This window comes from Saccopteryx leptura, chromosome 3 (assembly GCF_036850995.1).
Source record: "Saccopteryx leptura isolate mSacLep1 chromosome 3, mSacLep1_pri_phased_curated, whole genome shotgun sequence".
NCBI lineage: Eukaryota > Metazoa > Chordata > Mammalia > Chiroptera > Emballonuridae > Saccopteryx > Saccopteryx leptura.
Window position 1 is genome coordinate 246,068,247 of NC_089505.1, and position 15,099 is coordinate 246,083,345.

The window sequence follows — 15,099 nt, forward strand, 5'->3', positions numbered from 1 at the left end:
TACTCGGTCTGCTGAAGGCCCCCAGTCAAGGCACATATGAGAAAGCAATCAATGAACAACTAAGGTGTTGCAACGCGCAATGAAAAACTAATGATTGATGCCTCTCATCTCTCTCCATTCCTGTCTGTCTGTCCCCGTCTATCCCTCTCTCTGACTCACTCTCCGTCTCTGTAAAAAATAAATAAATAAATAATTAAAAATTAAAGTGTATAGAAGAGATATAAGATAGAAGTGCAGGTATGGGTTAAAAGAGGGAAGACACTTCAAGTACTCTGCTGAATTATAGAAGACACTATTCAACAGAACATGACATGAATGGTACCCCCTACATTGCAGCAACCAGTCCTCAGAGAGATATATCTAGTTGAGTCAGGACAGAATTCACAGAAAAGGTGTTTTCAGGTAGCCTTTAAAAAGGTCTATCAATAGACATGGATCAGGGAATATAGAAAAGAACTGGAGGCCAAAAAAAAAACTGTTCTATTCCAGAAACCAGTCAGGCTGAAACATGAAAATGATGAAGAGGAATTATGGGGTGGGGTGGGGCTAGAAAGGTATCTCAGAGACAAACAAGTCCTTGAAATCAAGCAGAAGCTGCATATAAATAAAAGGCAATGGGGAAAGCAAGTACATATCTGAAATGAAGAGAATATAGGAATGTTTTCAGTATAATCAGAAATAAATATCTGCCTGACCAGGCGGTGGCACAGTGGATAGAGCGTCGGACTGGGATGCGGAAGACCCAGGTTCGAGACCCCGAGGTCTCCAGCTTGAGTGCGGGCTCATCTGGTTTGAGGAAAACTTACCAGCTTGGACCCAAGGTCGCTGGCTCGAGCAAGGGGTTACTCGGTCTGCTGAAGGACCGCAGTCAAGGCACATATGAGAAAGCAATCAATGAACAACTAAGGAGTTGCAACGTACAACGAAACACTAATGATTGATGCTTCTCATCTCTCTCCGTTCCTGTCTGTCTGTCCTTGTCTATCCCTCTCTCTGAGTCTCTCTCTGTCTCTGAAAAAAATAAATAAATAAAACTATAAAAAAAAATATCTGGAATTGGGGGGGAAAATAAGGGTTGAGATATTTAGAAATCAGGCATGTAGAAGCCATAACTATAGTAACAAAAGGAGATTAACACAAGCATGGCCTCAGATGGCCAGAGTATCAGCCCCAGATGGGGGTTGCCGGGTGGATCCCGGTCAGGGCGCATACAGGAGTCTGTCTCTCTATCTCTCCTTCTCTTACTTGGAAAAGAAGAAAGAGAAAAAAAGATAGAAAATGATGTCTTCATCCTTAACTCTATTCTAGAGAATGTGGACTCTAAAGGTTAACAGGAAATAGTGATTAAATTAAACCATTAGAAACCCCCAGTATTCAAAAATATAATTTCAGTAACCAAGAAGAGAGCAAGCCTGACCAGGGAGTGGCACAGTGGATAGAGAGCATCAGCCTGAGATGCAGAGCACCCAGGTTCGAAACCTCAAGGTCATGGCTTGAGCACAGGCTCATCAGGTTGAGCGCGGGGTGACTTAACTCAGCTGGAGACATCCCCATCCCATCAAGGCAAATATGAGAAAGCAATCAATGACCAAAGAAAGGGCAGCAACAAGTTAATGCTTCTCATCTCTCTCCTTTCCTGTCTATCCCAGTCTGTCTGTCTGTCTCTCACTAAAAAAAATAAAAAATAAAATAAAATAAAATAAAATAAAATAAAATAAATACTGGTGTTTGGGTTGTATTATGTATAGTAGGTTTTTTTTTGGGGGGGGGATTGGGGAAGGGAAGACTATTTACTCTAAATAGATAAACCATCCCAAGCAACACAAGCCAGCAAGGAATAAACCAACAGTATTAAAAATCTACCTGAAAAAAAAAAAATCTACTTGAGATTAAATTAGGGAGTCAGAAGAAATGATCATATTTAATTTTCCCCTTTTGGAAAAAAATTAAATACATTTCTATAAAAATAAGTATTTCAAAATAGGCAATAGCTTTCTAAATATATTTTTCTCCAAAGTACCACACTGAAGGTATCAAACAGTCGTACCTAAGCATTAACTATTTTATAAATTTGTTACCTATAAAAAGAAAAATTGATCTTACTGTTGACGTAACTGTCGGCAGCTCTCAATATGAGTAGATGTATTTTGATGCTGAATCCAATCCTATTGTAAAAGGAGAAAAGTGACTAAATTAGAATATTTCTCATGTTGAATTATGAAATTAGGCTTTGTCAGTTGACACAGAATCCTTTTTTTCCAAAAAGTAAACAAATCTAGTTACAGACAGCATTTGGCTACTCAAAATCTTTTACAAACAAAAATAAAGGCCTCCAAACACAGGCACTTAATACCTTACCTCACTGATGCCATTTTAAAACATTTTACTTTAAAAAAAGAAAAACCACACCCATGTACTCATTTTGAAATCAAATATATATTTAACTTTAGAGAAAATAAAAGCATGAATCAGAAATAACTCTTCTCTGATACAAAAACAACATGGCAGAGAACAACAAAAACTTTATAAATAAAGTAGTTATCTAAAATGGCACTTTCAAAATATAGGGTTTCAATGACTTTTACCTCTAAAATTCAAGTTAATAACATTAACAACAAAAAATCCTACCTCACAGGCCAGTACCATTCCAAATTATATTGGAAAAGAATAGGATTAATAAAAATCTGAAAAGCTGATGATTAAGACTAATTTATTTTTAAGATTTAAGAGAAAGTAACCCTATTTCAAAGGCACAATATCCCTTACATATAGAGCTTTACAATGAACAAAATACTTTCTTATACATTACTTCATTTACAAGTCTAACCTAAAATTACATTCTGTACCCATAAATTGCTCCTGAAAGATATATTTGATTTAAAAAAAAAGAAGCAATACAGTTTTTCAAAGACACAATCCTACAAGTGAAAGTTAGTTAAAAGCAACAGTGTTATATTGTTTCTCCAGCATTTGGATAGGTAGAAAAACTTACTATTCTGTATTTTAAAACTTTACTTGAGAAAAATGTTACTCATTTCCATTTCAAAAACACTTTATTTTGTCATTACTAAAGACAAACTAGAAATTTCCAGTAAAAATCGTCATTAATACTAATTATGGAATCTGTCTTGTCAAGAAGTATCTGAAAATAAGTGAATACTACTTGCAACACTCAACAACAGGTTATAACAAACCCTAAACTATTTCATTAAGCCATGGAACCGATTGTGGACTGCAAAAAAGAAAAGTTCACACATCATGTTCAGCAATACAAATAGAAAGCCAGTAGAAATTGGCAATTAGTGAGTCTTGAGTACTGCTACACCCATGTCTTTGACCGTATCTGGACAATGTTTACATCAAACAGACACGCTTGCAGGTAGTGGATTGAGTGTGATTTATTTGGACCATAAGCGTTTTATTTGAAGTAATCAACATTTAAAAATCTAGAAATATTCACCCCCAAATCCAAATTTTTTAGCTTTTCTTGAATAAAATATAAAGATATAATACTAGACATGTATTCTATATAGCAACTATAAGCTGATGACGAGAGCTGCTCTATTAAGGCATTTTCTCTCCAGTTCTACACATACACACGCGCGCGCGCACACACACACACATGCACTCTCTACTGTCTTTTAAAACGACTACTTCACTAGCTGACATTACTTGCTTTTAAGCTTAGTAAATATATCTATGTCACTCCAGTTTTGAGACTCTCTAGTAACAGTATGAAGATTTTTAAAAAGGTCCCAAAGCAGTACTTCCTCTCCAGAGAAAGAGTGATAATTACCCAAATACTAAGCAGGAGATGCTGCAAGGACTATACAGTTGAAAGGGCCCAGACTTAAACTGTGAAAATTCCTACCCATTTATCAGAGCTCACTCTCTTCTATCTTCCAACAATCTCAAAATTCTGTCAGTCAGTACTTTCTCAAACTGAATTATTTCAGTCAGAAAGACAGCTTTTAAACAAAGAATAGCCTTCTGAACCAAGAAAGTCAAAAGATATAACTCACAGAACAGCTCCTCCTCTACTGTCTAAATCAGAATTTAGAAACTAAAATACATTTTACATTCTATAGTTGCCTTTTTTCAAGCTATAATTTTAGAGACTCTAGAGGTGGGGATCGTACTGTCAGAAGATCCTTAGCAAGAAAAATCTGCAACTAGTCATTTACATTTATTGGCCACATATTTATAATGTCATGTAAATGCATACTTACAAGTCAACAAAATAAATTACAGAAACAAGAGAGGAGTTTGTAAAAAGTCCGTGTTCATAAATCCCTATCATTTAGTCATCTAGTAGTGGAAAGCATTCATTGGTTAACTCTATTGTGTTTTGACTGTTAAAAGGTGTTTATTTTAAATGGCAATCTCTGAACTCTCATGATCACTTAAATGATATTTTTCCTCTCTATACCCAGGCTTTCACAACGGAAGCCTCAAATTAGGTGTCCTACTCTATCACTTTTCATTCAACTAGATTTATCTCCCTAAAATACACTTTTTACATGTCATGTCCCATGTCAAGAACCTTAGTCAGGCCCTGGCCGGTTGGCTCAGCGGTAGAGCGTCGGCCTGGCGTGTGGGGGACCCGGGTTTGATTCCCAGCCAGGGCACATAGGAGAGGCGCCCATTTGCTTCCCCACACCCCCCCTCCTTCCTCTCTGTCTCTCTCTTCCCCTCCCGCAGCCGAGGCTCCATTGGAGCAGGGATGGCCCGGGAGCTGGGGATGGCTCCTTGGCCTCTGCCCCAGGCGCTGGAGTGGCTCTGGTCTCGGGGGAGCGACGCCCCGGAGGGGCAGAGTGTCGCCCCTGGTGGGTGTGCCGGGTGGATCCCGGTCGGGCGCATGCGGGAGTCTGTCTGACTGTCTCTCCCCGTTTCCAGCTTCAGAAAAATACAAAAAAAAAAAAAAAAAAAGAACCTTAGTTAGCTTCCTAATGCCTCTTACCTCATGTCTAACCTCTCAGACTAGCTTTTCAAGGCCCTTTGTACTTATAGTTGTTGCTCTGCTCACATCTGAAATATAGTCCTCCTCCCCTGGTATTCTGAAGCCCAGTCACCATTCAAGACCCATCTTCAATGGTTCCTCCCTCCCAGATCATTTAAGTCCAGAAACACTTAGTGCAGCTAGCCACCATTACTCAGTAATATCTAACTAGACTATACAAGTTTCTTGATGTCAGAGTATATTTATACTTCTCTTTAATTACATACTGCTAAATACATAATAGGTGTTAGTAAATTATAACACTAGCCTGAACTGACAGAAGCCTGAAATCAAGATAAAAATACAAAAAATCTCTCCCAAACAGCATACCCAAACAAGTTAAATACAATCACCAAACCATTTGTTGTCCTCTATTTTTAATTCCTTAGGTGTATAATTAGAAGACAACAAGACTCTATAAACTGTTTAAGAACAACATGTAAATTTTATACAGTTCTTCATTTCTCCCTAGCACCTAATAGAGTCATGTATAAAACTAGTGATCAGTAAATACCAAATAAATATATACCTTGTCTATTCTACAGAATAAAAATTAAAACTTTTAAGTTCTTTATTTTAAGGTATTTTTCTTGGATACATTATAATTAACTAAAAGCTCAAAATAAATGGAGTATAGTACTTGGGCCAGGGCTACTTATAGATCATAACTAAGTACTATAAATTATTCTGAGATTTTTTCAGGACTTTGCTATCCCCTTTGACAGGGTAAGGCAACCATTATTTTATCAGAATTCAACAAGGCTGGCTAAAATGAAGCAGAATGCTGCTTTCCTTTGCTAGAGTTAATTAACACTTAAGAAAAAACATCAGTTCTAGGTTATCAGATTCTTGTTGGCTGAAACCTGATGAGTGGGTAACAAAAATTAAAAGGACAGCACTGGAAGAAAAAAACAAGAGAATTAATACCTACAGATTTTTAAGCCTGTTCAAAGTATACAACCAACGCTATAGCTTGAATCCAACTTTGTTCCCATGGAAAGTAACATTCCTTCCAGACTGTTTATAATATAAATCTACAAATCATATCAATAAATGGAAGAAACAGTGATTTCCAAACATATAAACAATTAAAACATACTTGGAAATTCCTACTCATATCCACCAATGATTATTATCAAACAGTGCATATTCTATATTACTCTTCAGCACCTCTGTAAAATACTTCCTTCTAATAAACTAACCAAAGAGATAACCAAGTCTTTTTATTTTTTAAAGATTTTTCTCTTAATTTTTATCATTTTATACTCTATTCACTGAGCCCACAGCTGGTCCCCAAATAACTCATCTTTGCTCAATTTTGCTTAAGTTATTTTAGGAAGTTCCTTCTCATGAAACATTAAAAATCCTAGTCCAGATACTCAAAGTATTTATATTGACATTAACTGTCATTAGCCCAAGACAGGTAGATACATGCAAGGCTACAATATACTGTGTCTTCAAAATGTGTAGTACAAATGTTTTAGTCAACGTTTTCTTTTTATACTAACAGATTCTCATTTAAAGTGATCATGTGACAGACATTATAAGTATACAGTTTATGTTATATAAATTTTATGCTGCATAAATTTCTGAGATAACTCATCAAAAGTTCAAAATGAATGGACGAACCATGTGATGCACCCAGTCACGGGAATACAGAAAGCCTAACACTCAATTCAGTTCTTAGGTCAGGACTACATAGATTACAACTAAGCATAGATGCTGCAATAAAAATTAACTTCTGCCATTTCCTTAATGCCTAGTTACCACCAGTATACATGAGAAGTTAGCGGAAACTTGGGCACTGAGTATCATTATACAGTGATGTTTAAAAACACTCACCTTCAAATGACTACATTCTACGTTACACAGAGAACACAAATGTGGAAATATTCTTGGAGATGCTGCATAATAATCATTCATCATAGAAGGGGTTGGAAGTCTCTTCATCTTCTGGGCATCAGCACGTGAAAACTTTGGTAGCCAGGATGCTTTCACAATCCCAAAGGGGGACCGAATGGGAATGTCAGCCTCTGACTGGTAATTCTTTTTACTTCCTCCTGATCCATGTACATTAGATGAATTAATCACAGGCTCACGTGGGATCCGCTCTTGTTGGTTCACAGATGAAATTAATTCCGATGAAAAAGGTTGCTGGTTCATAGATGGAGGAATCAGAGACTGATTCATTGTCTGGTTAACTGTTTGGCTAATGGACTGGCTGACAGATTTTACAGGTTCAAGGACTGACTGTCTTCCTGAAATGTGTAAGCCTGACATTTTGGTTCCACTTTCTACCGGGAAGAAGGACTGATTATTGGAGGACTCACTGGGGAAGTCCATCTGTCGAAACACATCTTCAACAGGAAACATAGAATTACATATCACATTTGGTGCAGGAACAGATGCAGAAATGCTCTGCTGTTGCCGAAATTCATTCTTGACCTCATCAGTTGGAAATTCAGGATCATAAATACGTACTTCAAGTGGATCTTCTGTGTAGCCGTATTTGCTTGCATGCCCATAATCAATCACATTACTTGAAACTGGCTCACTACCAAGTGTTTCTTTATTTCTACTCTGAGAAGGTAAACCAGATAATCGGCGCCCCATTTTTCGCATTCTTATATCCCTCAAAATTAATGGCATATTTTCAGGAGTTAGCTGTTCATCAGGATAGCGACTGAGTTCTTCTAAATCTTCATTTGATAATCCAAAACTTGCTAAGATACTTGAGGCACTCTCTTTTGTATAGCGACTCTGCACTTTAGGACTCTGCTCTGTAACCTGTGTTATAGAACTCTGTTTCACTCCCACTGATGCAGGTATCTGAGGCTCATCATCCCACCGGCTACCATGAGGCTTCACCTTCTTTTGTTGTGCTTCATGAAAATCCAATTTTTCTTTGGTCAATCTTGGATCAGTTCGATGTTGAGTTACCTGAACATTCAATCTCTGTGGTCCCATGTTCTGATAAGATTCATGGCCAGGAAATCTGTGTGGAATTCCCCGGGCTCTCCCTGCTGGGTAAAATCTTGGAAGACCCATAGATCCAGGTCTCATAAATGGTCCTGGAGGCCTCATCCCAGAAGGGTTAGGTGCTCGTGGCCTCTGAAGTGGAAAGTTTCCTCGAGGATTAAACCTGGGTCTCGACATGGCTATTTTCAAGAAAGCCTGATTTAATAAAGTATAAGATGGTGTTGAACTATGTGAGGCAACGGCATTCAGCTGCTGAAGCGCCAACTGAGTCTTAATCTGAGCAAAGTACAAAGGAGATGGGCCCAACAGAAGTGGGTTTGCAATGCCCAGGTTCAAGGAATTCACAAGTGGTGCGAAATTTTCCAAGAATAACACAAAGCTGAAAGTTAAAACACAAATATTAGATCATTTTAACTCAAACTACTTCATGAAGTGGGTTCTACAGCCACATTTTGCAACAAAGCCATGAGAGCATTCTGCATTTCATACACTTTTAGAATAAGTGCTTACAAGGATTTTAAACTTTCCCCAAAACTCTTTCTTCTTTTCTTTCCCAAACGCAGAACACAAACCCCAAACCTCAAGCCAGAGTTCGTGTATACTGTGTTGCACTGGGTGCTGTCCTAGGTGCTGAGCGATAATAACAACTCCTAAATAATCTTGAAAACCTGGGGGTTATTTCATGCTTTAATACTGGAAAAAAAGATGAGGGCATTAAAAATACTTAGTAATACACACACACTTAATATTTATGTTATCAGATGTACAAACAATGAAAGTAGAACTGTAAGCCTAAAATTTTACAAGACCCATTTCTCCAAGACACAGCTTCGTTGGAATCACATCTAATAACTTCCATCTTCCACATAGCAATTAGACCAGGGGTCCCCAAACTGCGGCCCCCTGAGGCCATTTATCTGGCCCCTGCCACACTTCTGAAAGGGGCACCTCTTTCATTGGTGATCAGTGAGAGGAGCATAGTTCCCATTAAAATACTGAACAGTTTGTTGATTTAAATTTACTTGTTTTTTATTTTAAATATTGTATTTGTTCCTGTTTTGTTTTTTTACTTTAAAATAAGATATGTGCAGTGTGCATAGGGATTTGTTCATAGTTTTTTTTATAGTCCGGCCCTCCAACAGTCTGAGGGACAGTGAACTGGCCCCCTGTGTAAAAAGTTTGTGGACCCCTGAATTAGACTATGCTTAAGGTTCTGCTTTAAATAGTTGTTTCTTTAGCCTGACCAGGAGGTGGCACAGTGGGTAGAACGTAGGACTGGGATACAGAGGACTCAGGTTCGAGACCCCAAGGTCGCCAACTTGAGCGTGGGCTCATTTGGTTTGAGCAAAGCTCACCAGCTTGGACCCAAGGTCGCTGGCTTGAGCAAGGGGTTACTCGGTCTGCTGCAGCCCCCCAGTCAAGGCATATATGAGAAAGCAATCAATGAACAATTAAGGTGTCGCAACGAAAAACTGATGATTGATGCTTCTCTCTCCCTTCCCGTCTGTCTGTCCCTGTCTATCCCTCTCTCTGACTCTCTCTCTTTGTAAGGAAAAAAAAAGTTGTTTCTTTACAGATGAAAACTTGTCACCAATAACTTCATTACAGAATCTGCCAAAAGAGTGTGTAGCCTGACCAGGCAGTGGCTCAGTGGACAAGAACGTCAGACTGGGACGCAGAGGACCCAGGTTTGAAACCCTAAGGTCGCCGGCTTGAGTGTGGAGTCACTGGCTTGAGCATGGGATCATAGACATAAGCCCATGGTCGCTGGCTTGAGCCCAAGGTTGCTAGCTTGATCAAGGGGTCACTCACTCTGCTGTAGCTCCCCAATCAGGGCACATATTAGAAAGCAATCAATGAACTAAGGAACCACAATGAAGAATTCATGCTTCTCATCTCTCCCTTCCTGTCTGTCTGTCCCTATGCATCCCTATCTGTCCCTCTCTCCGTCTCTCTGTCTCTGTCACATCACACACACCAAAAAAAGAAAAAAAGTGTGCAGTAGCATGGAATTGATTACAATATACAAAAAACATATGTAACAAAACCAGTCACCTTTCTCTTGGATTCTCTCCAGAGTAAGAGTATAGTCAAATACAGGGGTGGGCAAAAAAAAGGTCTACAGCTGTGAATATGTAAAATAGTTTATTATTGTATTATCATTAATTATTGTACTATTCATTTGAATTACAACTGTAAACCCACTTTTGCCCACCCTCTATATACAGATAATAACAGTGGTTAACTTTATAGAGTACTTTACATGGATTGATCATTACTCACCACAACCCCAAGATATGTGATTTTACTCAGAGAATACTATGGCACAGAGAAGTAAAGTAACTTACATAAATAATAAGTAGCCAGGCCGAGATTTGCATTCAAAGTAATTTGGGTCCATAATTCATGCTCTTAACTACTAAGAGATGTGAGCAAGAATGTCTTGCAGTTCCCAGGTATTATTGTATTAGTTATTCCAGCCCTCTGGAATGCAGCACAACTCCTTCCAAACCACATCTGAGAGAAGGAGTACTCAGCTATCATTTAAGACCAAGGTCTGCAGTCATAGAAACTGTCTTCCCTCTCAGTTATTAAGAAAGATGGGACGAACACATACCATGTCTATACTTTCTATCAAGTCCCTACTTTTATACCCAATAGAAATGCAGGGTGGGAAATGTGAAGTCATCAGGCATTTATGCCTACTATGAAAACCCACACTATGACTCTTAATCTTATTTGATGATCATCACTGTCTGGTTCAAACTACACCTTCACCTACAACTCTACATTTTCTTCTTTATACATGCTAGTGAAATGGTAATTTGGCTGAGAAATGGGCTTTATCTGATAACACTGTCCCAATCATCTTGCAGGCTACTACCACATACAATGTTTTCTCTCTTATTTTTATTTTTTAAGACAGAGAGAGATGGGAAGGGGGAGTGGGATGAGAAACACCAATTCGTAGTTGCTTCACTTTAGTTGTTTCTCATACATGCTTTGATTGTTTCTCATGTGTGCCTTAACCGGGGGGGGGGGCCTCAAGCCAAGCCAGCAACCTTTTGATCATGTCAATGATCCTGTGCCTACACTCTAGCTGTTGATCTTGAGGTTTTTGGGTTTTTTTTTTTTTGTATTTTTCTTGAAGCTGGAAACGGGGAGAGACAGTCAGACAGACTCCCGCATGCGCCCGACCGGGATCCACCCGGCATGCCCACCAGGTGCGATGCTCTGCCCCTCCAGGGCATCGCTCTGCCGTGACCAGAGCCACTCTAGTGCCTAGGGCAGAGGCCAAGGAGCCATCCCCAACGCTCAGGCCATCTTTGCTCCAATGGAGCCTCCGCTGCGGGAGGGGAAGAGAGAGACAGAGAGGAAGGAGGGGAGGGGGGTGGAGAAGCAAATGGGCGCTTCTCCTATGTGCCCTGGCCGGGAATCGAACCCAGGCCCCCCGCACGCCAGGCCGACGCTCTACCGCTGAGCCAACCAGCCAGGGCCAATCTCGAGGTTTTGAACCCGGGCCCTAAGCACCCCAGGCTGATGTTCAACCTACTAAGCCACCACCAGTCAGGCCACATTTAATCTTTATAAAAATACATTTTTACCACATTACTCTCTGTTCAAAAATCCAAGAGAATCTCATTCTCTTTACTTCTTAGTTTGTTTAAGGTACAACCAGTCCAGCCAATCTCTACCCTTCTAATTTTACCAAACACTATTCCAGCTGAGCCTTTGCTCCTATTTCTCTCTTCCTGTACCTTTTCATCTCTTCCAAGCAAAACAGACAAATGAAACCACCTTGTCATTGGCCTGATTTATTTTATTTTACTCATCCTTCAAGGTCAGTCTCCGTTAAATATTCCTTGACCACCAAGGCCAAGAGTGAGTCTTCCAACAAACGTTCTTATTTATTGCTTATACCATTTTGGGAGTCATACATTTTACTATCTTACTTTTGTGTTCATATGTGCACTCTTTTTAAACAATCTAGTGTCAATTGAAGGTATGTTTCTTGTCTTACCTCCCAAGGATATTCTCTATTCCTACTCAAAATACTCCCCATTATTTATTTACTTACTTATTTTTTAAGAGAGAGACAGAGAGATAGGAAGGGAGAGAGGTGAGAAACATCAACTCATAGTTGTGGCACCTTAATGTTCATTGATTGCTTTCTCTATGTGCCTTGACCAGGGGACTGAGCCAGTGACCTCTTGCTCAAGGTAGCAACCTTGGGCTTTAGCCAGCGTCCATGGGGTCATGTCTATGATCCCACCCTTAAGCTGGATGAGCCTGCGATCAAGCCAGCAACCTTGGGGTTTCATACCTGGGTCCTCAGCTTCCCAGGCCAGTGCTCTATCCACTATGCGACCATCTGATCAGGCACCCTCAAATATTTATTAAGCTATTAGAATGATCACATCCAAAGTCCTCATAATTACCATAGATTATTTTCAAATTAGAATCAAACATAAAAATACAATAAAAATTACACAGGCTTCCAATTCACCAGATTCAAGCAGAAGAAACAAGATTATTGAACAATGATAAACAAATTCTTTGTGAATAATGTTCATTTATAATAACTCCAGTTCTTTTTAAATAATCCTAAGTCAAATTAAACTGTACCTGTTCTAAAAATAAAAATACCTATAAGAAAAACTTTGTCTTGATCCAGTCCTTAAAAACGAACATCACTTATTTGTCATCTTAAAAACAATCATTGCAGCCCTGGCCGGTTGGCTCAGTGGTAGAGCGTAGGCCTGACGGGCATGAGTCCCGGGTTCGATTCCTGGCCAGGGCACACAGGAGAAGCGCCCATTTGCTTCTCCACCCCTCCCCGTCTCCTTCCTCTCTGTCTCTCTCTTCCCCTCTCGCAGCCAAGGCTCCATTGGAGCAAAGATGGCCCGGGCGCTGAGGATGGCTCTATGGCCTCTGCCTCAGGCACTAGAATGGCTCTGGTTGCAACAGAGCAACACCTCAGATGGGCAGAGCATCGCCCCCTGGTGGGCATGCCGGGTGGATCCCGGTCGGGCGCATGCAGGAGTCTGACTGCCTCCCCGCTTCCAACTTCAGAAAAATACAAAAAAAAAAATCATTGCAGTTTGTCATCTAGTTCCACTCCTTTTGCACTATTTTCCTTAACTGGTAAAGACTCCTCTCACAACTTCAGAAGCACAGACTTCCAAGTATTGTTCCTCACCCAAAAAAACCAAACATGAAAAGATTTCAATGAGCCATCTAATTACCACATGGAATTATGAACAAGTATCATTGGAAGTATCTACATTTTATGTTCTTCAAAGACAAAAAACCTATCTATGCATTTCCTAATGTGCCTAGCACTGTCTTAACATTGAAATAAGTATATATGTATAGACTGCCAAGAGAGGAGTCCTTCACATACTGTGTTCTGCAGAAATTAGTGTCCTATGAGACTATAGGTTTTCTACAATGGAGTTGTTCCCTGGTCAAGAAAGTGTGAAAGGCATTCACAGTAGCTATTACATATTGAAGGCTCAGAAGTGCCTTGTTGTTCATCAAAAACCTTTTTCCCAACCTTGAGTTTTCCTTCATGTATATACCCAGGAGTGATATTTGAAATATTTAGTAATTGGTAAATTACAAGCAATGATCAATAGTAATTTGTGCCTCATATGTAAGCCAGGGTCCTGAGCTCCTCACCTCTCTCAAGTTTTTAGTTGCTGTGCACAAGGTGATGGCAGTGCAGTCCTCAGAAAGAAAGACAAGAGTGGGGGTAGTAGAAGTCCACCTTTGGGGCAACAACTATTTACTAATCAGGGCAAAATTATTTCAATATTTTAACAACTGGCATATCTGTATCAGTGTGTAGTCACTGAATTATCAGTCCTCAAAGACATCAGTATTTCACACAACAGTCTAAAATAATTACAAAGAATTAAAAGGCATTTTCCTAACTAAAAAATGTCATCACATTGTGCCTGTGCACCTGCTGCATCTGGGTCCTTTCACCAGTGGGCCTGGCTCTAACTCCCCAGGAAGGGAGCTTATCCTTCCCGCATTAGAAAGGGAAAGCCTACTAAACTTGGTGCTGGTCAACCTTGGGAAAGGGTCTCATTTTACAGCTGGAGCAACTGTGATTTTCCAGGAGGTAAGTTATATTCTGTGTAGCTAAAAGCCCAGAGCCAAGTTCTGGAAGCCAACCAAAAACCCTCCACTCAGTTACTTTGCATCTGTGTTGTCTTAGATGGGCTATTCCACCTTTGAGCCTCAATCTGCTCATTCTGAAAATTGAGTCCATGAAGTTTCCAACCAGGTGTGGAGAACACCCACCCAAGTGTTAGCTGTTAGTGGCTTCCTAACACCTGAACCTTATTCTACTTATTTTGGGCATACCTTAAGAATAAGTTCTTAGAAGTGGCATATTTTTTGTATTATTGGTACCATTTTGTACATGTTCCATAACTGGTCTGAGGTGGCAAGACATGGATCTGGGTCCAGGCACTTGGCTGCTGAGTGCTGCTCTTCCCCACTGTCTCATCTTTCCTCCACTCTTCCCCCTCACTCCTCACTCCAGGATTTGAAAATTTCCCACCATCTTCTGAACCTCAGGGTCACAGGGTTGTCACCAATTGATTTAATTGTGACTTCTCCAGGATTACCACCAACAACAGGCTGTACAAGTTTATTTTTGCTAATTTTTGTTTTAATATGTCTAAAGAGTCTGGGGAGACTGGCCTCTGAGCTGTGGGTTTCAGCCAGTGTCTCGGAATGTCTTTCCAGGCTGGGGAATATATTTAATAAACTTTCTGAATTAGCAAAAAAAAAGGAATTTCATCAATAAGCAAAGGTTTGGTTTGTTTGTATTTTTTTAGGAGCCTTAAATACACACACACACACACACACACACACACACGACTTCCAATATCATTAGTCCATTGTGAAATCTAATATAATGAGGACAAAATTAACAGTCCTAGCTAGCTCTCCCAAAGAAATCTCCTTCCCTTATGTTTTGGTAAGACAAGTTAAGAAGCCTGTTCAGTCATAGTTATTTATTAACCATTCTGATTCCAGAATCTGCTAGCTAAAAATAAGCAAGTTTCTCTCTTGGCATGCATATCCTAGAAAAGCCATCATTA

The 15,099-nt window shown here is 39.7% G+C and overlaps 1 protein-coding gene across 3 annotated transcripts in view; it reads right to left on the minus strand.

Annotated features, from left to right (window-relative positions):
• Positions 1–15,099, minus strand: part of ZNF638 (zinc finger protein 638) — a 92,962-nt gene that overhangs the window by 58,633 nt on the left and 19,230 nt on the right. For all 3 annotated transcript variants that reach the window (XM_066378010.1, XM_066378011.1, XM_066378009.1), the window contains exons 2-3: positions 6,842–8,357; positions 2,104–2,165 (exon numbers count right to left, since the gene is read on the minus strand). In XM_066378010.1, coding sequence (XP_066234107.1) covers positions 2,104–2,165; positions 6,842–8,155 — 1,376 coding nt within the window. In that variant the 5' untranslated portion in view covers positions 8,156–8,357. The remainder of the gene's footprint in view (positions 1–2,103; positions 2,166–6,841; positions 8,358–15,099) is intronic.